The sequence below is a fragment of the Nycticebus coucang genome, chromosome 9 (assembly GCF_027406575.1).
Source record: "Nycticebus coucang isolate mNycCou1 chromosome 9, mNycCou1.pri, whole genome shotgun sequence".
NCBI lineage: Eukaryota > Metazoa > Chordata > Mammalia > Primates > Lorisidae > Nycticebus > Nycticebus coucang.
The window spans coordinates 11,118,424-11,142,697 of NC_069788.1; the positions used below are offsets into that span (position 1 = coordinate 11,118,424).

Sequence of the window (24,274 nt, forward strand, 5' to 3'; positions counted from 1 at the left end):
CTCCTGAGTAGCTGGGACTACAGGCATCTGCCACAATGCCTTATTTTTTTGTTGCAGTTTAGCTGGGGCCAGGTTTGAATCCACCACCCTCAGTATATGGGACCAGCACCCTACCCACTGTGCCATAGGCACCACCCTAAATTCACTATCTTTTCCTCCGGCGCCCTACCCCTTTGAGCCACAGGCGCCCAAATTCACTATCTAAACCACTCTTTTTTTTTTTGTTCTTTTTTGAGACAGAGTCTTACTCTGTCACCCTAGGTTGAGTGCCATGGCATCACAGCTCACAGCAACCTCCAACTCTTGGGCTCAAGAGATCCTCTTGCCTCAGTTTTTCCATTTTTAGTAGAGACTGGGTCTCGCTCTCGCACAGGCTGGTTTCGAACTCATAAGGTCAAGCTATCTACCTGCCTCAGCCTCCCAGAGTGCGAGGCTCACCAGCCTCGACTATACTCCTAAAGACTTTCCCTATAAAAGTTTATTTTTTTAACTCTGCAGTGATTCTAAAGATATATTCACTACACTTTAGAGTAAAAGCTAATAATTTATGTTAAATTCCTGAAGATAGTGCTGACTGCAACTAATATTCACAAAGCCTAGTTTCAGACAGGCATTTCAAAGTCGATTTGTCACTTAAGTTTTACCTCCAGCACTTTTCAACGGGAGACATTAGTAAAACTTCTTGGGCTTTCCTTGAGGTCTTCCCATTTTTCTTTCCGTTTGTTTTTTCAACTGATGTGCTTTATATCTCTCAGCCATTGCTTTAAGCTCCTCCGGGATACTCTGAAATTATTAAGCGTTATTAAGAGCGTTTTCTGTTCTATAATATGCTAAAATGCTTTCAAATCATTTCAAATAATTGGCACAACTTGTTAACATGGCATTGCCCGAACAGAAATTTGTCTCTCTGCCTATTAAACCTTAAATCCATCTTCAGGCTACAAAATTAAGCACAATTAAAACCAGCCATTGCTGGCGGTGCCTGTGGCTCAAGCAGCTAAGGCGCCAGCCACATACACCTGAGCTGGTGGGTTCGAATCCAGCCTGGGCCTGCCAAACAACAACGATGGCTGCAACCAAAAAATAGCCTGTTGCCTGTAGTCTCAGCTACTTGGGAGGCAGAGGCAGGAGAATCGCTTGAGCCTAGGAGTTGGAGGTTGCTATGAGCTGTGATCCCAGGGCGACAGCTTGAGGCTCTGTCTCACAAACAAACAAACAAAAAAAACAGCCATCCCTAGCTGGCATTGTGGTGGGCGTCTGTGGTCCCAGCTATTAGGGAGGCTGAAGCAAGAGAATCGCATTAGAGGTTACTGTGAGCTATGACACCATAGCACTCTACTGAGGGTGACAAAGTGAGACTCTGTTTCTAAAAAAAAAAAAAAAAAAAAAAACAACCAGCGGGTGGTGCCTGTGGCTCAAAGGAGTAAGGTGCCAGCCCCATATACTGGAGGTGGCGGGTTCAAACTCAGCCCTGGCCAAAAACTGCAAAAAAACAACCAGCCATCGCTGTGCTGCCCTCTGTGGCCTGGCCTTCAGCAGTATTGTCTGCTGTCACTTTCCACATATCTTTTCTGCCCTCTGTACTTGGGCATGTTCCCCCTGCTAGGAACTTATACTCTATCTTCCTCCACCCCACTAGTTTCTCCCTCGGCAGGGCTTTCATGGCTCACCATTAGAATAGGTTCCCCAGCGCTGGTACCATATGCCGGAGGTGGTGGGTTCAAACTCAGCCCTGGCCAAAAACCACAAAAAAAAAAAAAAAAAAGAAATGCTTATACATTTGGGCGGCACCTGTGGCTCAGTGAGTAGGGCGCCGGCCCCATATGCCAAGGGTGGCGGGTTCAAACCCAGCCCCGGCTAAACTGCAACAAAAAATAGCCGGGCATTGTGGTGGGCGCCTGTAGTCCCAGCTGCTCGGGAGGCTGAGGCAGGAGAATCACGTAAGACCAAGAGTTAGAGGTTGCTGTGAGCTGTGTGACGCCACGGCATTCTACCCGAGGGCGGTACAGTGAGACTCTGTCTCTACAAAAAAAAAAAAAAAAAAGAATAGGTTCCCCAACTACAGGCTTCCATAACTCCTTATCTTTGCATGTTACAGCCCTCATAACCTATTTAAAAACGCTTTCCTGATAGCCAGCCAGCCTCAGTACCCAGCATAAATGACTTCAGCACTGGCAAAGCTCTGATAAAAGGTACATTACTAATGAGTAAACATTCTTACCTGATTTGCTCTTTCCAGAATATCAATCAATTCAGTGGCAACTCTCCAATCATTTCTAGTTACAAGTGTAATTGCAACTCCAGTTCTCCTGCAGGGGGAGAGGATACTCATGTACTTTGACTTATAATATGTATTCATGACTTAGTATGGAATAAAACGGAAAATAGAATAAAAGCAGGAAGATCAACTTTTTTCACAAAGCCCAAATATGTGTTAAGCCCTAGTGTCACTCAAACATCGGGAGTTGTGCGAATAGCACAAGGGGGTATGAGTGTAGTGCTCGTAAGAGGGAAGAACACCCTCTCGCGCCTGTGCCAGTGTGGACCATCTGTCAGCAACGTTCAGAGTAACCGGGGGGACGGGCCTTAGTAAAACAGAGTAGAATCCCAACAGTTACGTGAAGTGAATCATGAGGGCATGGGGCTAACAGGCCACGTGAACAGGGCTAAAGGTCAAGCAGATTCTGGAGAGGAACAGAAAATGTATAGGCAAGAGAACAATAAATGGTTTTCTGGGCAAGAAGCAGACTCCTCTGAGGGAGGAGTGTGAGCACAGAACCGGCTTCTTTCCAGGCGGGCTCTGCTTTCTTACCCTGCTCTTCCAGTGCGTCCTATTCGGTGAACATACTCCTCGATGTTCCGTGGGAAGTCATAATTATAGACATGGGTAACGTCATGAACATCTAGACCCCGAGATGCTAAGTCAGTGGCGATTAATATTCTTACTTTTCCTGAGGAATCAAGCCAAGTGAATACTGAATGATCCTGGCATAAACCAACCCAAGACATAAATGAAACGTGTTTGCCCAGGTTCATTAGTACTCACATTAAAATGCTTACTCAGTAAAAATGGAAAAGCCATTTTTCCATCACTGCTGGCAAATTACAACACACAGTTGTATCTCCCATTGCAAATGAATATATTGATATCCAAATTTAAAAACAGATTTTTAGCATTGCCTGTAGGTCAGTGGGTAGGGCACTGGCCACATACACTGATTCTGACAGGTTCAAGTCCAGCCTGGGCCTGCTAAACAACAATGGCAAGTGCAACCAAAAAATAGCCGGGCGTTGTGGCAGGTGCCTGTAGTCCCAGCTACTTGGGAGGCTGAGGCAAGAGAATCACTTAAGCCCAAGAGCTTGAAGTTGCTGTGAGCTGTGACACCATGGCACTCTACTGAGGGTAACATAGTAAGACTCTGTCTCAAAAAAACAAAAAGGATTTTAGAGTTTAGCTAGTTAGTTCTTGATGGCAGATCAATATTTGGAGCTCTAACAAGTACAGTTCTGTAATACAAAAGCTGAAGACAGACCTTAGAAATGGGTTTCTTGAAAAGATGTCCCTTGGCCAATCCCAGAAATTGGATATATTTTAGACTGCAAAAATACTAATTACATAAATGTACCTGTTTTAAAATCCTCTAATGCTTTCTCCCGGTCCCTCTGTTCTCTATTACCGTGCAAAGATTCCACTGATATATGTCGGAGAATCAAGTCACTTGATAAATGATCCGCACTGAAGGAAAATACAAAGTCAACACCCTTCAGTGCTCATTCTGGTACCACATGCACTTCAACACTTTGCTTCTATTAGCAAAAACCTCAAACAACATAGGGTAGCACCTATCACTCAGATTTGAAATAAGTATACAAAGGGAAATAATTCTAATCAATGTGATTAGAAGTAAAAGAAAAAACACCTACACGGCTTTTCGGCAAACAAAGACAATTACTTTGTCGTTGGGTGACAAATGCTCCAGAAAAGTTTGGATATGAGCTCGTTTTTCTTCTTCTGTTGTCACAATCACGTTTTGCGTCACTGTGCTCACAGCCTAAGAGATTGGAAAAAAACGCGGCACATAAACATTGAGGAGGAGACCCCATACATCAGCTCAAAAATACATCTTATTTCTGTCACTGGTTAATGTATTAATAATCTGCTAACAAGCCGGGTGTGGGGCTCACACCTATAATCCTCGCACTCTGGGAGGTCGAGGGAGGTGGATTGTTTGAGCTCAGGAGTTCAAGACTAGCCTGAGCCAGAGCAAGACCCAGTCTCTAAAAAAACTAGCCAGATATTGTGGTGGGTGCCTGTTGTCCCAGCTACTTGGCAGTAGAATCATTTTAGCCCAAGAGTTTGAGGCTGGTGTGAGCTGTAACACTATGGCACGCTACCAAAGGTGATAAAGTGAGACTCTGTATTAAAAAAAAAAAAAAAAATCTGGGCTTGGCACCTGCAGTGGCTAAGGCACCAGCCACATTCACCTGAGCTGGCGGATTCGAATCCAGCCTGGGCCCGCCAAACAACAATGACAGTTTCAACCAAAAAATTGCTGGGCATTGCGGCAGGCGCCTGTAGTCCCAGCTACTTGGGAGGTGGGGGCATGAGAATCGCTTGAGCCCAGAAGTTTGAGGTTGCTGTGAGCTTTGATGTCACAGCACTCTACCCAGGGCCACAGCTTGAGGCTCTGCCTCAAAAAAAAAATATCTGCTAACAAAAAGGCAGCAATCTTGCCAAAATTACCTGTTTCTACTCAAGATTTATAGTTTGCTTTATTTTTTCCACCTAAGTTGGGAATACTTGAATGCCTGGCAGAGTGTGCTTAAAGCAACTGGTTGCCATTGTAGAGAAAGAAAATAGCCACGGGACGAGGCCAAGCTAACAAAGCCCCCATGTTAAATTTTGGGTATTACCCTTAAACAAGAATACCAAAGAGAACTGACAATATAACACAAAATCTCAATGCTGTTGACACCATTCTTCGACCCACAAAGAGTTAAAATATTTGTGTCTTTAGATAAAATAGATGTTGGTAGCATTTAATGAAGACAAAGAATCAAGCATTTATGCTGCCTTTCCTGACTGATTAATAATGACCATTTTATAAATCAAGTTTTATTTGATCAGTATTTATAATCTCTAATGAAACAGGTGATGACTCAATTTCACTTACTAATGATCAAGTAAAATGCTAACAGAGGGTGCAATAGCACCTGCTTGTATTGCCATCTACTGGGGAGGCCGAGGCAGGAGGCACGGTAAGCCAGAAGTCCAGAGCTATAGTGCACTATGATTGCCCAGGAATAGCCTCCAGCTTGGGCAACACAGAGACCCTGTCTCTAACTTAAAAAAAAAAAAAAAAAAAAAGAAAAAGCCTTGGGCGGCGCCTGTGGCTCAGTCGGTAAGGTGCGGGGCCCCATATACCGAGGGTGGTGGGTTCAAACCTGGCCCCGGCTGAACTGCAACCAAAAAATAGCTGGGCTTTGTGGCGGGTGCCTGTAGTCCCAGCCACTCGGGAGGCTGAGGCAAGAGAATCGCTTAAGCCCAGGAGTTGGAGGTTGCTGTGAGCTGTGTGATGCCACGGCACTCTACCGAGGGCCATAAAGTGAAACTCTGTCTCTACAAAAAAAAAAAAAAAGCCAATAGAGAACGTTATAATGAAGGGGTCAATATATGAACCCAAGGATCAATCTCAATTTCGTTAAAAGGGAACAGGCTTACATTTAGGTACATATGCAGACTAGTGTTTAGACCCTGACTCCATCATGTTTAACAGATTATTGAAATTTTAATGTGACAAATTGATACTGTAATGTTAAAATCAATCTCTTAGACATATGCTGAAATATTCATGGATATAATCATATGCACCTGGGATTTGCTCTAAAATGGACAGAGATGATAGGTCAAATTAGCTGTTTAAAATTTCCATAAGAAATGTATAAAAACAGGCAGCACCTGTGGCTCAGTGGGTAAGGCGCTGGCCCCATATACTGAGGGTCATGGGTTCAAACCCTGCCCCGGCCAAACTGCAACAGAAAAATAGCCGGGCGTTGTGGTGGGCGCTTAAAGTCACAGCTACTTGGGATTCAGGAGGCTGAGGCAAGAGAATCGCCTAAGCCCAGGAGATGGAGGTTGGTGTGAGCTGTGATACTACAGCACTCTACTGAGGGTGACAAAGTGAGACTCTGTCTCTTTAAAAAAAAGAAAAAAGAAATGTATAAAAACAGTAATAAATAAGCTTACAACGAGATCCAACGTCCCAACGTAGACAATCATTGGTTCTTTCAAATAAGATTGCGCAAGTCGCCTGACAGCATATGGCCAAGTTGCACTGGAAATACAAGATACACAAACATTGAAGAGTTAGTGGAAATCCACATTACTGTTTCCCTGAGCACCATGAATGAAGTCACTCATGACAGACAAATTTAGTATTTTCTATCTTTTTATCAAGGCAGATCCAACAATTAAGATTCTCTAAAAATTGTTCAACTATAGGAAAGCTACTACACGAAATCCTTCAATAGGTTTAATAGTTCTTTAAACCAAAGGTGAAGGAAACCTATAATACCTTCAATTAAATTCTAGCCTAGAATAAGGTAAATTAGTCTTAGGTTAGTTTTCTCTTGGCCCTTATAAAAGACAAAAAATTCCCAAACTCAAGTATTTCCAGACTGTGTCAGTAGGCAAAACCAAATGCTTATGCCAAATAAAAATCTTTTTAAATATACCAATGAAAGGATCTGGAAATTTAAATGTTTCTCCAACCATTTATGAAATAACGAAAGTCACCACTTTTCATACCATCACAGTAATTGCAATGAAGTCTAGCTTCACTTTCCTTGAAATGGGAAATAAAGATGTGTAATTCCGTATACCCCATGTTAAATATAAATAAACTTGGATTCAGTGTATTTCCTCAATTATATACTATTATTATTTTTTTTTTTTGTAGAGACAGAGTCTCACTTTACTGCCTTCAGCAGAGTGCCATGATGTCACAGGACTCACAGCAACCTCTAGCTCTTGGGCTTCTGCAATTCTCCTGCCTCAGCCTCCCGAGCAGCTGGGATTACAGGCACCTGCCACAACGCCCAGCTATTTTTTGGTTGCAGTTCAGCCAGGGCTGGGTTTGAACCCGCTACCCTCGGTATATGGGGCCAGCGCCCTACTCATTGAGCCACAGGCGCCACCCAATTATATACTATTATTAATAATGAAAAAGGATATGAGGCCAGGAGAAATTAGTCTTTACAAATCACTCTGCATTCAAACAATCATCGCTTCCTCAGTTTTATCATGGGAAAAGTATTCAACCAAATGTCTACTTCCAACAACCAGTGATTAATCTATTATTATTTTTTTTGAGACAGAGTCTCAAGCTGTCACCCTGGGTAGAGTGCCATGGCATCACAGCTCACAGCAACCTCCATCTCCTGGGCTTAAGTGATTCTTTTGCCTCAGCTTCCCAAGTAGCTGGGACTACAGGTGCCCGCCACAACACCCGGCTAGTTTTTGGTTGTAGTTCTCATTGTTTGACGGCCTGGGCTGGATTCGAACCTGCCAGCTCTGGTGTTATGTGGCTGGCATCTTAGTCGCTTGAGCTACACGTGCCGAGCCGTGATCTTTCATTTAAATGTGAGACCTTTGAGTAAATAAATGTTTCTGTAGAAATCTCCATCTGTAACTTAGGAAACCCAATAGTCACAAATAAGGCTTACAACTAACTATGCTTAGTTGCCAAACTAAGTGATAACATGATATTTGTAACCTAATGATTTCAAAAAATATTTTTAACCAAATAGAATGGGATTCTATCCCACTATTTTACACAGTTATCAGGCATATACCTACCTCGTCATAATAGTCTGCCTATCTGGGCGCACATCTAACAAAATCTTCATTATCTGAGGTTCAAATCCCATGTCCAGCATCTTGTCTGCTTCATCTAAAACCTACATCAACAATGAATAATGCAGCTAGATTAGATGAGGGAGGCAGCTAAACTATATGCTTTCTTTATAAATAGAAAGTGGAGACAGCAGTTTCCCTTATCACCCACTCCTTGCTTTAATTTCTCCATAGTGGTCAGATTAATAAAGCCATCTGCAGGGCAGTGCCCGTAGCTCAGTGGGTAGGGCACCAGCTACATACGCCCAGGCTGGTGAGTTCAAACCTGGCCTGGGCCAGCCAAAAGTGACAACTGCAACAACAAAAAAATAGCTGGGTGTTGTGGCGGGCGCCTGTAGTCCCAGCTACATGGGAGGCTGAGGCAAAAGAATCGCTTAAGCCCAGGAGTTTGAGGTTGCTGTGAGCTGTGATGCCATGACACTCTACCGAGGGTGACATAGTGAGACTGTCTCTAAATAAATAAAGGAATAAAGGTAATTTTGCATCCTTTACCTGGATGGACTTGGAAAAATTCTTCTAAACATTATGAGATTAGAAGAACAAGCATACATGTACTCAATACCAGTTTAAGGCTAGGAGATTAACAATCACCCACGTAAGAGACAATCTCAGTCAAAGTTAAGAAGAGGGGCTTAGCGCTTTTAGCTCAAGCAGCTAAGGTGCCGGCCATATACACTGGAGCTGGCGGGTTCGAATCCAGCTTGGGTCTGCTAAACAATGACAACTGGCAACCAAAAAAAGCCGGTGTTGTGGTGGGCGCCTGTAGTCCCAGCTACTTGGGAAGCTGAGGCAAGAGAATTGCTTAAGCTCAAGTTTCTATGAACTGTGATGCCATGACACTCTACCCAGGACGACAGAGACTGTCTCAAAAAAAGGGGTGCGGGGGCTGGGTGCAGAGGCTCACGCCTGTAATCCCAGCACTTGGGAGGCTGAGGTAGGTGGATTTCTGAGCTCATAGGTTCAAGACCAGCCTGAACCAGAGCGAGACCTCTTCTCTAAAAATAGCCAGGCATTGTGGCAGGCACCTGTAATCCCAGCTACCTGGGAGGCTAAGGCAAGAGAATCACTTAAGCCCAGGAATTTGAGGTTGCTGTGAGCTGTGATGCCACAGCACTCTAGCAAGGGCTACAAAGCGAGACACTCTCTCTTTCTCTCTAAATAAATAAATAAATATAAAGCCAAGAAGGTGGGGGGGATTCAGGAACTTCCCACATAATGGCTACCAAGCATGGATACAGGGCACACTCCCTGCATGTCAGACACAACTATAACTTTTACCTGTCATGTGTAAATTATATAAACTAATAATTTGTACCTTCATATTAATATGAAATTTAAAAAAGAGCAAGAGTAAAAAATATATATAGTTCAGCTCTTTTCCTCCCAGCATCCCAAAGCCTTCCTTCATGATTACCAAGTACGTTACACTTTTCAAGTTGACAAAGTTATTCATTTGCAGATCATTCAGCCTTCCCGGTGTTGCAATGATGACATCTACACCTTTTCTAAGGTCTTCTATTTGCCGGTCTCTATCTCCACCACCATATACACAGACACTTAAAAAAAAAAAACCAAAATGAACAAAGGAAAAAAATCTAGAGGTTCACGTTCAGGCAAAGAGTATCTCATCATAACTAAACATTCCAACCAATCTAAGCCTGCCAGTTTCTGAGAACTATGCATGCGCATCGACCTACAGTGGCGTGTCCTAAACAACCACTCCTGTACTTGTCCCAGGCTATCGCATGGATACAGGGCACACTCCCTGGGTGTCAGACACAACTATATTAAGTCAGGAGCTAATACCTGACTCATGTCGAGCCACTGAGAGTCTTTAAATGTGTGAAAAATAATAGAGGAGACATACAAAACTTAAAACATAACAGGAGTGAAGGAACGGCCAAAAAGCACTTACCTCCTAAGACCTTTATATGAATACTTAGAACATTCAGCTTCCACTTGAATAGCTAATTCACGAGTTGGTGTAAGCACTAACATGCCAGGTCTATTCCTTTTTCCTCCAACTCTTTGGAGAGAGAGCAGATTAACATTAGATTACCTCTCTCATATGCATGTAACATTCATTCAGAATGTTCAAGATTTTTTTTTTTTTTTTGGTAGAGACAGAGTCTCACTTTATCGCCCTCGGTAGAGTGCCGTGGCATCACACAGCTCACAGCAACCTCCAACTCCTGGGCTGAAGCGATTCTCTTGCCTCAGCCTCTCGAGTAGCTGGGACTACAGGCGCCCGCCACAACGCCCAGCTATTTTTTGGTTTGCAGTTCAGCCGGGGCCGGGTTTGAACCTGTCACCCTCGGTATATGGGGCCGGCGCCTTACCGACTGAGCCACAGGCACTGCCCCGTTCAAGATTTTTTAAAGAGTATTGAAGTTAGGCATAGTCACAGACACATTTACACCTTTTCTGAAAAGGTGTGTGAGTAAAAGTTCCCATAGTATACTGATGACTTTGGTTTACTAATTATGACCCACATACCTAACAATGTACTGATACAATCTAGAATGCTGGGCAGTGCCCACAGTCCAGTGGTAGGGTGCTGGCCACATGCACCAGAGCTGGTGGATACGAACCCAGCCCAGCCTGGCCAAAAAAAAAAAAAAAAAAAAATAGCCAGGTGTTGTGGCAGGCACCTGTAATCCCAGCTACTCAGAAGGCTGAGGCCAAGAATCGCTTGAGCCCAAGAGTTCGAGGTTGCTGTGAGCTATGATACCACAGCACTCTACCAAGGGCGACACAAGTGAGACTCTATCTCAATTTAAAAAAATAAAAAAGGCTTGGCGCCTGTAGCTCAGAGGCCAGAGTGCCAGCCACATACACCACAGCTGGCAGGTTCAAATCCAGCCTGACCTGCCAAACAATGACAACTACAACCAAAAAATAGCTGGGCGTTGTGGCGGGCGCCTGTAGTCCAGGCTACTTGGGAGGCTGAGGCAAGAGACTTGCTTAAGCCTAAGAGCTTGAGATTGCTGTGAGCTGTGACACCACGGCCATGGCACACTACCAAGGGCAACATAGAAAGACTGTCTCAAAAATAAATAAATGAGTAAATAAAAAATAAATTAATTAAATACAAAAAAAACAATTTGTTTCAAATTTGTCACTGTTAAGGCTTTTAGTAGATTATTACCTATTACTTTCTAAAACTGTTCTGCCAATTTATATTTTCAGCAGTACAGTTATCAATCTACTACCTTACATCCTCTTGGAAGCTAGGCATTACCTTCGGAACAATACAACTGATGAAAGAAACTTTAGGGTGGTGCCTATGGCTCAGTGGGTAGGGCACAGGCCCCATATACCAAGGGTGGTGGGTTCGAACCCGGCCCTGGCCAAACTGCAACAACAACAAAAAAATAGCTGGGCATTGTGGCAGGCACCTGTAGTCCCAGCTACTTGGGAGGCTGAGGCAAAAGAATCGCTTAAGCCCATGAGTTGGAGGTTGCTGTGAGCTGTGACATCACAGCACTCTACTGAGGGCAATAAAGTGAGACTCTGTCTCTAAAAAAAAAGAAAGAAAGAAACTTTAATTACATTTTTAGTGTCCAGTCTATGAATCCCCATAAAAAGACCCCTACACCATGGGAATTCTTACTTTGGCTGACCATCTAGATGAATAAATCCAGGCATTAAATAAGACAGCGTCTTGCCAGTTCCTGTTTGGGCTACTCCTATAAGGTCTATTCCTTGTAGAACTATTGGCCAAGATTGTGACTGAAATAGAATTAAACATTAAAACAAACATCATCTCTTTGTGCTAACAATTCCTCCTTCCCCACCTCTAATCTTTCAAAGATTTTTTTGAGGGCTGAGAGGAATGCTAGTAAGAGTTCCTCCAGGTGGCTCAGCACCCATAGCACAGTGGTTACGGTGCCAGCCACATCTACCTAGGGTGGTGGGTTCGAACCTGGCCAGGGCCAGCTAAACAACTGCAAAAAAAACAAACAAATAGCCAGGTGTTGTGGGGGGCGCCTGTAGTCCCAGCTACTTGGGAGGCTGAGGCAAGAGAATCGCTTAAGCCCAGGAGTTTGAGGTTGCTGTGAGCACTCTACTGAGGGCGACATAGTAAAACTCTGTCTCGGAGGTGGGAGGGGCCGGGGGAAGAGTTCCTCCTGGTGATTTAACTTCTAACAATCAGGTATCATTGTTTTGGGGAGAAACAATATTCCGTGAAATATTACTATTATGGAATGCTTACTTGAATAGGTGTTGGCATTTGAAAACCTGCCTTTTTAATGTTTTCCATAATTTCAGGATAACATTGAAAGGCATCTGCAAATGCACAGGTCGGATTAGGGATTGGACGCTTTTCACCATCTTTCAAATCATCACATACTATATTAAAATTTTCTTTCCTTTAAAGAAAAAATAAAACAAAGATTAGTGGCTTTGGTCACTTTACTCCCCAAGAAAGAAATTTCCAAAATCAATTTAAGACCTATCTAGAAATTCAACTACAACTGATAAAACCCTACCTGTTAGGGAAATTACAGAGTGAAACCTGAAAAATCATATGCTTCTTAAATCAAAACCAGATTTGGTGTTGAGGACTCATATCAGGAAGATTTTTTTCAATTCCCAACTATGCATTCAGTTGCTCAGCTATGTTAGTCCCATTTTAAGTGTTTAGTAGTTACATAATGGCTACTCCATTAGACATACATATATATGTATGGACCATTTTTCATCATTGCAGGAAATTTAATTAGATAGCCACGCTATATCATGTAGGATGCAACAAAGTTTTCATATTGAATTAATATGGAAGGTGCAATCCCCAAAATGTAACCACTTCACATCTTTGCCTAAAAAACCAATACTATTAGCTATTTAAAAACTCACTCAGTAAGGTAATAAAACCACCCACCTCCAACTGTCTACCTCCACTTGTGTCATTGAACTTGTTGTTGTTGACTCTTTGTAAAAGTTTTTCTCAATAGGAGGTAAGTCTGGGAAAAAGATGAAATCCACACTTTAATAAGAGAATCTATATTTCATTAATACTTAGTGAAAGCTGTGGAAATCAAACTAAAATATATTTACCATGAATACAGTTTTAGACAATTCTATTTTTGCCAGCTAGCCTTATTTATACCTGCCTGAGACATCTCCTTTATCGGTTTGTGTTTCAAACTACCTTTTTACCCAAGAGAGGGATCATGATTCTTAGTTTGATTTCATCTTTTCTTTGAGTATCTATCCCATTACTTCTTAGGAATTAAATTTATATCCTTGGTGTACTCTCTGAAACTACATTTTTTTATTTTTTTTGAGACAGTCTCACTTAGTTGTCCTGGGTAGAGTGCCTTGGCACCAGAGCTCACAGCAACCTCAAACTCTTGGGCTCAAGTGATTATCCTGCCTCAGCCCCCTGAGTAGGTGGGACTACACGTACCCTACACTACACCCAATTAATTTTTCCCATCTTTAGGGGAAATGGGGTCTCTTGCTCAGGCTAGTCTTGAACTCCTGAGCTAAAGTGATCCACCTGCCTTGGCTTGAGGCCTATGGCTCAAGCAGCTAAGGTGCCAGCCACATACACCTGAGCTGGCAGGTTCGAATCTAGCCCAGGACCGCCAAACAACAATGACAGCTGCAACCAAAAAATAGCCGGGCATTGTGGTGGATGCCCCAAGTAGCTGGGAGGCGGAGGCAGGCAGGAGAATCACTTGAGCTCAGGAGTTTGAGGTTGCTGTGAGCTGTGATGCCACAGCATTCTACCCAGGGCGACAGCTTAAGGCTCTGTCTCAAAAAAAAAAAAAAAAAAAAAAAAAAAGTGTGAGCCATCAGGCCCAGCTATAACTACTTCTTTCTTCTTCTTCTTCTTTTTTTTTTTCTGCAGATGTAGAGAAAGATGAAACTACATTTTTTAAAGAGCTAGCTCTGGGGGCGGCGCCTGTGGCTCAGTGAGTAGGGCGCCGGCCCCACATACCGAGGGCGGCGGGTTCAAACCCGGCCTCGGCCAAACTGCAACCAAAAAATAGCCGGGCGTTGTGGCGGGCGCCTGTAGTCCCAGCTACTTGGGAGGCTGAGGCAAGAGAATCGCTTAAGCCCAGGAGTTGGAGGTTGCTGTGAGCTGTGTGAGGCCACGGCACTCTACCGAGGGCCATAGGGTGAGACTCTGTCTCTACAAAAAAAAAAAAAAAAAAGAGCTAGCTCTGTTGCCCAGGCTGGAGTGCAGTCCAAGGATTATTGCCAACTGTATCCCTGACTGCCTGGTCAAAGCCATCTTCCTGCCTTGTCCTCCCAACCTTTGAGGATTTCAGGGGTGACCCACTGAGTCCAGCTCTTTGGTGCTACATTTCTTAAATGTCTCTTATAGCTGTTCCAAATTCCAAATTCTTTCCTTGGTCCCCCATCCCAAACCTCCAACACACACTGTATAGTCAAGGCAGTTATAGAAACTCAACATGTAGAGATGTTGACCAATCCAGTGGCCTTCATCACTGTTAACGTTTAGCTCACATTTAGTACAATGGCTTTTTAATTTTATTTTTAATTTAATTTAATTTTTTTTTTGTAGAGACAGAGTCTCACTTTATGGCCCTTGGTAGAGTGCCATGGCATCACACAGCTCACAGCAACCTCCAACTCCTGGGCTTACGCGATTAGCTGGGACTACAGGCACGCGCCACAATGCCCAGATATTTTTTGGTTGCAGTTCAGCCAGGGCCAGGTTTAGAACCCGCCACCATCGGTATATGGGGCTGGCGCCCTACCGACTGAGCCACAGGCGCCACCCGGCTTTTTAATTTTAAATAAAAGATGCTGTATTCCTGGGCGGCGCCTGTGGCTCAGTGAGTAGGGCGCCGGCCCCATATGCCAAGGGTGGCGGGTTCAAACCCAGCCCCGGCCAAACTGCAACAAAAAAAAATAGCCGGGCGTTGTGGCGGGTGCCTGTAGTCCCAGCTGCTCTGGAGGCTGAGGCAAGAGAATCGCGTAAGCCCAAGAGTTAGAGGTTGCTGTGAGTGAGCCGTGTGATGCCACGGCACTCTACCCGAGGGCAGTATAGTGAGACTCTGTCTCTACAAAAAAAAAAAACCAAGATGCTGTATTCCTGCCCAAGAGTGATAGCCATGGTTAGTTAGTGCCTGAGTTTGCTGTGAAACATTATCTACCCCCTATGGATGATGTTCTAAGTGAGAAATTTCATTTTAGTTTCAAATATATGAACTTCAAATTCTGAAGTTCACTAAGTCTCAGAAAAAAAATTAAAAAGAGAGGGCGGCACCTGTGGCTCAAAGGGGTGGGGTGCCGGCCCCATATGCCAGAGGTGGTGGGTTCAAACCCAGCCCTGGCCAAAAACTGCAAAAAAAAAAAAAAAATTAAAAAGAGAAATAAGAAAAAATATTTTAAAAGACAGTAAAAGCTTTAAAAATAAATAAAATTCAAATAAAAAAAGAACCTTATCTCAAAAACTTTTATGCTTTCTGTGATTTAAAGTTTAACCCACATGGTGGCGCCTATTGCTCAGTGAGTAGGGCGCGGGCCCTATATACCGAGAGTGGCGGGTTCAAACCCGGCCCTGGCCAAACTGCAACAAAAAATAGCCAGGTATTGTGGTGTGCACCTGTAGTCCCAGCTGCTCGGGAGGCTGAGGCAAGAGAATCACCTAAGCCCAGGAGTTGGAGGTTGCTGTGAGCTGTGACACGACAGCACTCTACTGAGGGCAATAACGTCAGACTCTGTCTCTATAAATAATAATAATAATAATAAAGTTTAACCCACAATTTGCATGTTCATTCACTTTACATTTTACCCTTGGACCTGATTTTCTTTTTTATTTATTAACATTCTATTAATAAATGAATGTTTATAATGTAAATGAATGTTTATAATGGTTACTTACTACCTACTGCAGTGAGTAACCTCAAATAAGACAAAGTATAAGTAAGTATATTTAATCTTCCACTTATGGTATAAATCACAACACACAACATAGAAATTATCATGACCTAAAGAATTGCATCATTTAAAATTGTTTTTCATACACATTTTGTCACTAAAAATAAGATACAGACCTTTTACCAACAATAAAAAATAGCAGATATAAAATATTAAGATGCAGCACTAACCTGCCCACTTTTTTTTTCCCCATTTCAAACCTTCCTCTCTAATTTGATCCCAATCTATCAAAGGCCGGTCTTCTGCAGCAACGTTGTTATTTGTGCCTCGACCTCTTCCAACAGAAGGTTGGAATGCAACAATACCTGTTGAAAGTATTTTACCAGATTAGTTTTTTCCTATTATTTTCTAATAACCAGATGATAATGCTTAAAATACAAAATCTGGGGTTTCCATAGCATAGTACCATGACCTTTTCATCGGTCTTGTTATCATTTAACAACTTACTAAAAATTTAATTTATTGGAGTAGGGGAGGAAACTGGCCTCAGTCTAGTGTGTGCTGAAACGCTGTCAATATGCATTACTTAGTCCTCACAATAGTTCCATGATGCAGAATTGCCCCAGGCTAACAGATACAGAAATGGGGCTTCACGGAGTAAGTTTTTTCCCAAGAAACACTAACAGGCTATGCAGCCATCTGAACCCACGTCTCCCTATTCTACTTCTGTCTTGCTTCTAGATACGGTTCAATGATGGCTTTTTTCCTCTTTAATACAGATCTGAGATTTTTCAAATACTAAAAATATAAGCAGTTTTCAAAGTCAGTCATGAATCTGGGGATGAATCAGGAGCACAGGACCAATCTTTACCACTAACACTAAACTAGGTACATTAAAAGGTTATTTTAGCTCGGCACCCGTAGTACAGTGGTTACGGCACCAGACACATACACCGAGGCTGGTGGGTCTGAGCCCAGCTCAGGCCAGCTAAACAACAGTGACAACTGCAACCAAAAAATAGCTGGGTGTTGTGGCGGGCGCCTGTAGTCCCTGCTACTTGGGAGGCTGAGGCAAGAGAATCGCTTCAGCCCAAGAGTTGGAGGTTGCTGTGAGCTGTGACACCACAGCACTCTACCAAGGACAACATAGCGAGACTCTGTCTCAAAAAAATTTAAAAAAAGGTTATTTCATTGTCATTTACCTGTGGTGAAAAGTAAAACTGCTAGGCTTAATCAGGTATTAAGCAGTTTTAATTTGAAGAAAAAGTATCCTGGGTTTTCATAGAAAAGATTGATAAGAGTAGATTTATAGATTGATAAGGGTAGATTTATAGATTGATAAGAGTAGATTTATAGGGCAGTGTCTGTGGGCTTTATAGGCTCGATGGGTAGAGCACTGGCCCCATATACCGAGGGTGGAGGGTTCAAACCCAGCCCCGGCCAAAATGCAACAAAACAATAGCGGAGCCTTGTGGCGGGCGCCTATAGTCCCAGCTACTTGGGAGGCTGAGGCAAGAGAATCTCCTAAGCCCAGGAGTTGGAGGCTGCTGTGAGCTGTGTGAGGCCACAGCACTCTACTGAGGGTGATAAAATGAAACTCTGTCTCTACAAAAAAAAAGAGTAGATTTATAGATTGATAAGAGTAGATTTATGAGTAGATCCTAATGCTTTCTATCAGGAAAGGAAATCAGGTATAATGGCTTACAACAGTGAAGAAAATTTACAACATTTTAAAGGGCGTCAGTGGACAAAACCTACTTACCAACTCTGTGTGAATAATATTTTTCTTCTTGTTTCTTAACAAAATTATCTATCACTGCTTTTGCTTTAGTTTGCATTGCCTTATTGCCAAATATTTTGACTAATGATTCTTGAGGTCCTTTTATTATCTAGATACAAAGAGAAAAATATGAGACTTAATTCCTCTCAGATCCCCAGAAAAACAGTCAATTTCAAAAAGTATGAAAGCATAGCTGGGGTGCAGTGGCTCAGACCTGTAATCTTAGCACGCTCGGAGGCTGAGGCGGGTGGATTACCTGAGCTCAGGAGTTCAAGACCAGCCTGGGCAACAGCAACACCTTGTCTCTAAAAAAATAGCCAGGCATTGTGGCAGGTGCCTGTAGTCCCAGCTACTTGTGAAGGTGAGGCAAGAGAATTGCTTGAGCCCAAGACTTTGAGGTTGCTTCCAGCTATGATGCCATGGCACTCTACCTCAGGGCAACTGAGTGAGACTCTGTCTCAAAAAAAAAAAAAAAGCATAAAGTAGATACAGTATTGCTATCAAACAACATCTGAATTTCTAAACTGACAGATACTACCTATATCCACTCTGGAATTGATCTCCCATTTCGATGGGGAGGAGCAGGACAATCTAAATTAAAAACTAATGCTTGGCTTGGCGCCCGTAGCTCAGTGAGTAGGGCGCTGGCCACATACACCAAAGCTAGTGGGTTCAAACCTGGCCTGGGCCTCCAAAGAACAATGACAACTGCAACCAAAAAAATAACCAGGCATTGTGGCAGGCGCCTGTAGTCCCAGCTACTCAGGAGGCTGAGGCAAGAGAATAGCTTAAGCCCAAGAGTTTGAGGTTGCTGTGAGCTGTGACGACAAGTCACTCTATCAAGGGGGACATAGTAAGACTGTCTCAAAAACAAAAAAAAACTCTGGCTCAGCGCCTGTAGCTCAGCGGCTAGGGCACCAGCCACATACACCGGAGATAAAGTATTGTGGGTTCGAATCCAGCCCGGGCCTGCCAAACAATGACAACTACAACCAAAAAAAATAGTTGGGCATTGTGGCAGGTACCTGTAGTCCCAGCTACTTGGGAGGCTGAGGCAAGAGAACCACTTAAGCCCAAGAGTTGGAGGTTGCTGTGAGATGTGACACCACAGCACTCTACCCAGGGCAACAGCTTGAGACTCTTGTCTCCAAAAAAGAAAAAAAAAAAAAATTCAAAGGAAATTCATTAAAAAAAACCCCTAACTAACAGCACTCTGAGAGGCCAAGGGGGGTGGATTGCTTGAGCTCATGAGTTTGAGAGCAGCCTGGCTAAGAGAGTGAGACCCATCTCTACTAAAAATGAAAAACTGAGACAAAAGGATCACTTGAGCCCAAGACTTTGAGGTTGCTGTGAGCCATGACACTACATCACTCTACCAAAGTTGACAAAGAGAGACTCTGGCTCAAAAAATAAAGAAAGAAAACAGCTATATGTGTGGCGCCTGTGGCTCAGTGAGTAGAACACTGACCCCATATACCGAGGGTGGTGGGTTCGAACCTGGCCCTGGCCAAACTGCAACAAAAAAATAGCCAGATGTTGTGGCGGGCACCTGTGGTCCCAGCTACTCAGGAGGCTAAGGCAAGAGCATCGCCTAAGAGCTGGAGGTTGCTGTGAGCTGTGATGCCACAGCACTCTATCGAGGGCGACAAAGTGAGACTCTGTCTCTAGAAAAAAAAAGGAAACAGCTATGGCTCGGCACCTGTAGCTCAAGTGGCTAGGGCACCAGCCACATACACCAGAGCTGGTGGGTTCGAATCCAGGCCGGGCCTGCCAAACAACAATGACAATTATAACCAAAAAATAGCCGGGCATTGTGGCAAGCGCCTGTAGTCCCAGCTACCTGGGAGGCTGAGGCAAGAGGATCACTTAAGCCCAAGACTTGAAGGTTGCTGTGAGCTGGGACGCCACAGCACTCTACCCAGGGTGACAGCTGAGGCTCTGTCTCAAAAAGAAAAAAAAAAAAAGAAAACCAGCTATGGAATAAATTCATCACATAGAGTAGAAAGAAAAACTAAGGCATTGATCTGACAGGTAATATTACTGTGGGTCTGAGTTCTCCCCATATAAAATGGTGGTATTAATTTGGCTAATCTTACTGAATTGTATGGCTTAATTAGATAAACCTCTATACCATGTAGGTAAGAATTTATTGAACTAAAAGTTATGTAAAGGTTTAACTTGATGGGATTTTGTACACCTGTATACCATTACGGAGTTCAGTTTATATGGCTGACATGCCATTTTGTGGATCTAATCTAAATAACACCTTTAAACATGCATAATTTCAGATTTATAAGGAGATGACTAAGATAGAATGCCAGAAAATGGGTAGAATCTCGAGAGTCCGGAAGAGGAGAACAGAGAGTCAATAGGCCAGATCAAGACAAGCATGCTAGAGTCGGGCCGAAGGGCCTGAGATACTATGACAGGTTTTTGTGCAATCAACTGTCATGAACACATACATAATTAGTTTTAAAAAGATTGTTCTGACCACATTGGAGAATGGTTAGAAGGCAAGGCAATAAGAATGGAATGCAATGACAGCATTTCCCTTGAGAAGTACAGGAAGTAGACAAGACTTAGTGGTGGATGAGGATAAGGAGAGGGGTGTACACAGATGATCAGAGATTACTGGCTTGAGAACTCAGTGAACACTGCTACCCTTCAGCAACACCAAGAACACAGAATCCAGCCTTGGGGCCTGTAGTTCAAGTGGCTAAGACGGCAGCCAAATACACCACAGCTGGCGGGTTCGAATCTGGCTTGGGCCTGCCAAACAATGACAACTACAACCAAAAAACGGTCCGGCATTGTGGTGGACGCCTGTAGTCCCAGCTACTCAGGAGGCTGAGGGAAGAGAATCACGTAAGCCCAGGAGTTGGAGGTTGCTGTGAGCTGTGATGCCACAGCACTCTACCCAGAGCGATAGCTTGAGGCTCTGTCTCAAAAAAAAAAAAAAAAACAAAGAGAGAACACAGGTGTTGTGGGAGTGGGATGTGAAAGCACGCAGTGTTGCCAAGTGTAGCTCCTGCAACTGAAACTGTCTAATAGAAAAGGAGATCACCGCTCCCTTAGGCGTGTGACAAATTTTTATTTTACTACAACTTTTATAGGCAGTACTGCACGTAAGCATCATAAATCAATAATCCACAGGCTCTAACTCAAAAGACCCAGGCCCTAACCATCTGGCATTAGGATGTCTACAGCTAGGCCGGTAACAGCCCTTCTGACCTTATCTAAAGTGGTTTCTTATGCTAAGTAACTAAAAGTAACAAACCATAAAATTCTTCAGGAGAACAAGAACAAACAGACAGAAGACCCGAACTCCGGGGGACCAAACAGCTACAACGCCTTGACCTTTAACAGACCATCTGGAGGCAGTCATCCATCTTAAGGGAGCATTTTGGAAATCCCTGAGACATACAGAGCCTGCTTTCAAGTCCGGTCTCCATGCTCAGGCCAAAAGTCAGCAAGCCCTGTCTCTTACGTGACCAGGCCTGTTAACAACAATGGAGTACTAGCCAGGTTTTTCCATTCCATACAAAAGACTTTTAACTTACTCTCACAGAAATAATCTGTATAAAAGTCTTACATATAGGCTTTTAGCCTATACACAGGATCCCATGAAGGTCTGAGAAAAGGGGATCTGAAAGTAGTCCAGAGATGTCATTCTTATCTCTTTTAGAGATTATCTCTAAAACTTTTTACCTTGAGTCACAAAACCTTCACCTGGAACCGCCTACAGCCCAGGTAGGTTTTTGAGAAAAGCAGTTTGAAGGGCCTTGGCAACAATTGATCTCAGGAGGTTAACTTAACCACTGAGCAGAAATTAGAGAAGGTGTTCCCTTAGTTATGAACAAGCACTTCTAGGGCTTAATACAATGACTTACCTGTATTTTGGTGCTTGTTGTACTTTGGATATCTTTTATTCTTGACCCACCACGACCTGTTTTTAAAAACAAAGGAATATATGATAATTGAAATTGGGGGGGGGTGTGAGGGGACGGCGTGTCAGTGGCTCGCACCTATAATCCTGGCACTTGGGGACTCCGAGGCAGGAGGATCCCTTGACCTCACAAGTTTCAGACCAGCCTGACCAAAGTGAAACTCTGTCTCTACTAAGAAATAAAAAATTAGCCAGGCCTGTTGATGGGTGAGGCCATGGCACTCTAGCCTGGGATAACAGAGTAAGACTATGTGTCAAAAAACCAATTAACAAAGACTTACCTATTTTCCTCAAAGAACCTTCTCCAGTTCTTCCCCCAAATTAATCAAAGGCTGCTGGGGTTCAATAATCACTTTGTGTGTGGAAAGAGGGAAGAGATTTCTGTTCCAAATTTTGGTGGGTAGTATGAGGTTCTTTACCCACAGATGTAGATGAAGGATTCTGTATCAGCTCACTCAAAAATTGGATCCAAAGTGTTGGACAAGATGTAGAGGAAATGGAAGCCTTTCACATTACAAAGGACTTGAACAGACATTTCTCCAATGATATATAAATTATCAAAGGCATGAGATGTTCAATATCAATCAGGTAACTGCAAATCAAAACCACAAGGAGCTATCACCTCACTGCTTGTTAAGACAGCCATTACTAAAAATGAAAAATAACTAATGGTGGTGAGGATGGAAAAATTAGAACCCTTGTGGACTATTTAATTGTTTGGCTGGGTGCCTGTATCTCAGGCGGCTAAGGTACCAGCCACATGTATCAGAACTGGCCGATTCAAATCCAGGCTGGGCCTGCCAAACAATGAAAACTACAACCAAAAAATAGCTGGGCGTTGTGGTGGGTGCCTGTAGTCCCAGCTACTTGGGAGGCTGAGGCAAGAGACTCACTTAAGCCCAGAAGTTTGAGGTTGCTGTGAACTGTGATACCACAGCACTCTACCCAGGGCGACAGCTTTTTGAGGCTCTGTCTCAAAAAATAAAATAAAATAAATAAAAAGTTGGTTTTAGATCCAACATCAAGTGAGTGCTCCATAGCAAACTGCCTGCACTTTACAGCTAGCTGCTCAGGAACTGCTGGCAGCTTAAGTGATTTTATTACAAATCTAGTCTTTCTCTAATAGAGCACCCACCATCCTTCTAACTCCAATACCTAACAGACAAAATATAATTTATATTGAGTCTTAATGGTAATAAATTGGCAAATCATCCCAATCATTTTTAAACATTTTTCAAAAAAAATTTGGGAATTAGCTAGGCACAGTGATTCATTCCTCTAATCAAAGCACTTTGAAGGGGGGTAGGGTGGCTCACTCCTGAATCCTAGAACTTTGGGAGGCAGAGGCTGGTGGATTAAGCACAGGAGTTTGAGGGCAGCCTGAACCAGAGTGAGACTCCATCTACTACTACTAGCGGGGCATTGTGGCAGGTGCCTGTAGTCCCAGCTATTTGGGAGGCTGAGGCAAGCAGATCAGTCGACCCCAAGAGTTTGAGATTAGTGTGAGCTATCTGACACGAGGGCATTCTACCCATGTCAACAGAGACTGTGGAGGGGGGGAGGGGAGAAAAGAAAAAACCCTGCACTATGTGAGGTGGAAGTATTGCTTGAGGCCAGGAGTTTAGACCAGCCTGGGTTACATAGTGAGATGCCATCTCTACAAAAGAAAGTTAGCCAGGTGTGTTCCCCCATGCCTGTAGTCCTCCAATTGGAGAAGGCTGAGGCAGGAGGATCCAGGGAGTTTAAGGGTTCATGGTTACCTTGAGCTATGATTCCACCACTGAACTCTAGCCTCAGTTACAGTGACCCTGTCTCTAACAAAAGTATTCAGGAATCAATGTCTTAGACTCCGAATGTACAAAAAAGGAAAAAAAAATCCTGTTTTCAGCAGATAAACCATACATAAAGTTAAAGGAACTAAAAGCAAGATGGAGCTGATGCTCTGTGCAGACCTACAATTTCCTACACCATTCCTTTGATTAATGGCTTTAAATGGTGCTCATAGAAGTAGACTGAATTCAAGAATTTCTTGTTCATTTAGGGGTAAGCTGTTAAAAGCCCTATCTTTTTAAACATGCCTGTTCATCCCTAAGAGTTCATAAATTTTCTAGGAATTGCTCTTCCCAATACATTCTCTCTTTAAAATAAAAGATGAATTAAATGACACTATTCTAGCACCAGAAGGTCTTAGACACAGCTCGGGGAGACCCGAATCGGCTGATAGAAGGCGAGCGAGAAGGAAGTGCCCTTGCCCTGGCTCTGCCCCTAGCCCCACTCACGATCCTTCCCCCTCCACACCCTTTCTTTTGCTCTCACCTATCACCACGCCGAGTAAGTGGTTCTTTAACCCAAAACAGACGGGCGGTTCCTGGAGACCAGCGGCTCTAGACCCCAGGAAATCAGAGTAGTCCGTCTGGTCGCCACTTCTGCCGCCCCTGGGCGCCCCGGGACCTGAGCGATTCTCTTCCGCCCCTGGTCTCTTCTCCGGTGCGCGCGACGCTGTCGAGCTTCGCAGGGAAGCAACGACCCAAGTAGAGGCGTTAGTTCCTGCTTCTTGCCTGGACATGGCTCTAAGAACGGGTGCGTCCGACGTCGTTCCAGTCCGCTCTGCACCGCCCGACCCTGCCGTCGTAAGCCTGCCATGCCAGGGCCGCCACGCAGCCGCACCTCAAGTAGCCCGCACGAGGCTCGCCCCGCCCCATGCTGCACTTGCCACACAGCCATTGGTTGGCGAGCGTTGTGGGCAGGGCCTTCCTGGATTGGTTTAGCC

At 43.7% G+C, this 24,274-nt stretch overlaps 1 protein-coding gene across 1 annotated transcript; it reads right to left on the reverse strand.

Annotated features, from left to right (window-relative positions):
- Window positions 1-669: 669 nt before the first annotated feature.
- DDX43 (DEAD-box helicase 43) lies at window positions 670-24,070 on the reverse strand. The gene is made up of 16 exons (XM_053601168.1): window positions 23,821-24,070; window positions 21,449-21,504; window positions 17,541-17,667; window positions 16,009-16,143; window positions 12,801-12,882; window positions 12,132-12,288; window positions 11,529-11,647; window positions 9,831-9,941; window positions 9,330-9,471; window positions 7,859-7,959; window positions 6,248-6,335; window positions 3,925-4,052; window positions 3,627-3,736; window positions 2,813-2,951; window positions 2,222-2,309; window positions 670-783 (listed from the first exon to the last, which is right to left on the reverse strand). The coding sequence occupies exons 1-16, from the start codon at window positions 24,068-24,070 to the stop codon at window positions 670-672; spliced, it is 1,947 nt and encodes a 648-aa protein (XP_053457143.1).
- Between the last annotated feature and the right edge of the window lie 204 nt (window positions 24,071-24,274).

Excerpts from the sequence above, each read along its gene's own strand:
- DDX43 (XM_053601168.1), bottom strand. The coding sequence starts at position 24,070 with ATGTCCAGGCAAGAAGCAGGAACTAACGCCTCTACTTGGGTCGTTGCT. Across the intron at positions 12,289-12,800 it reads GTGGAGGTAGACAGTTGGAG|GAAAGAAAATTTTAATATAG; the intron begins GTGGGTGGTTTT and ends TTTTCTTTAAAG. Across the intron at positions 11,648-12,131 it reads AAATGCCAACACCTATTCAA|TCACAATCTTGGCCAATAGT; the intron begins GTAAGCATTCCA and ends ATTCTATTTCAG.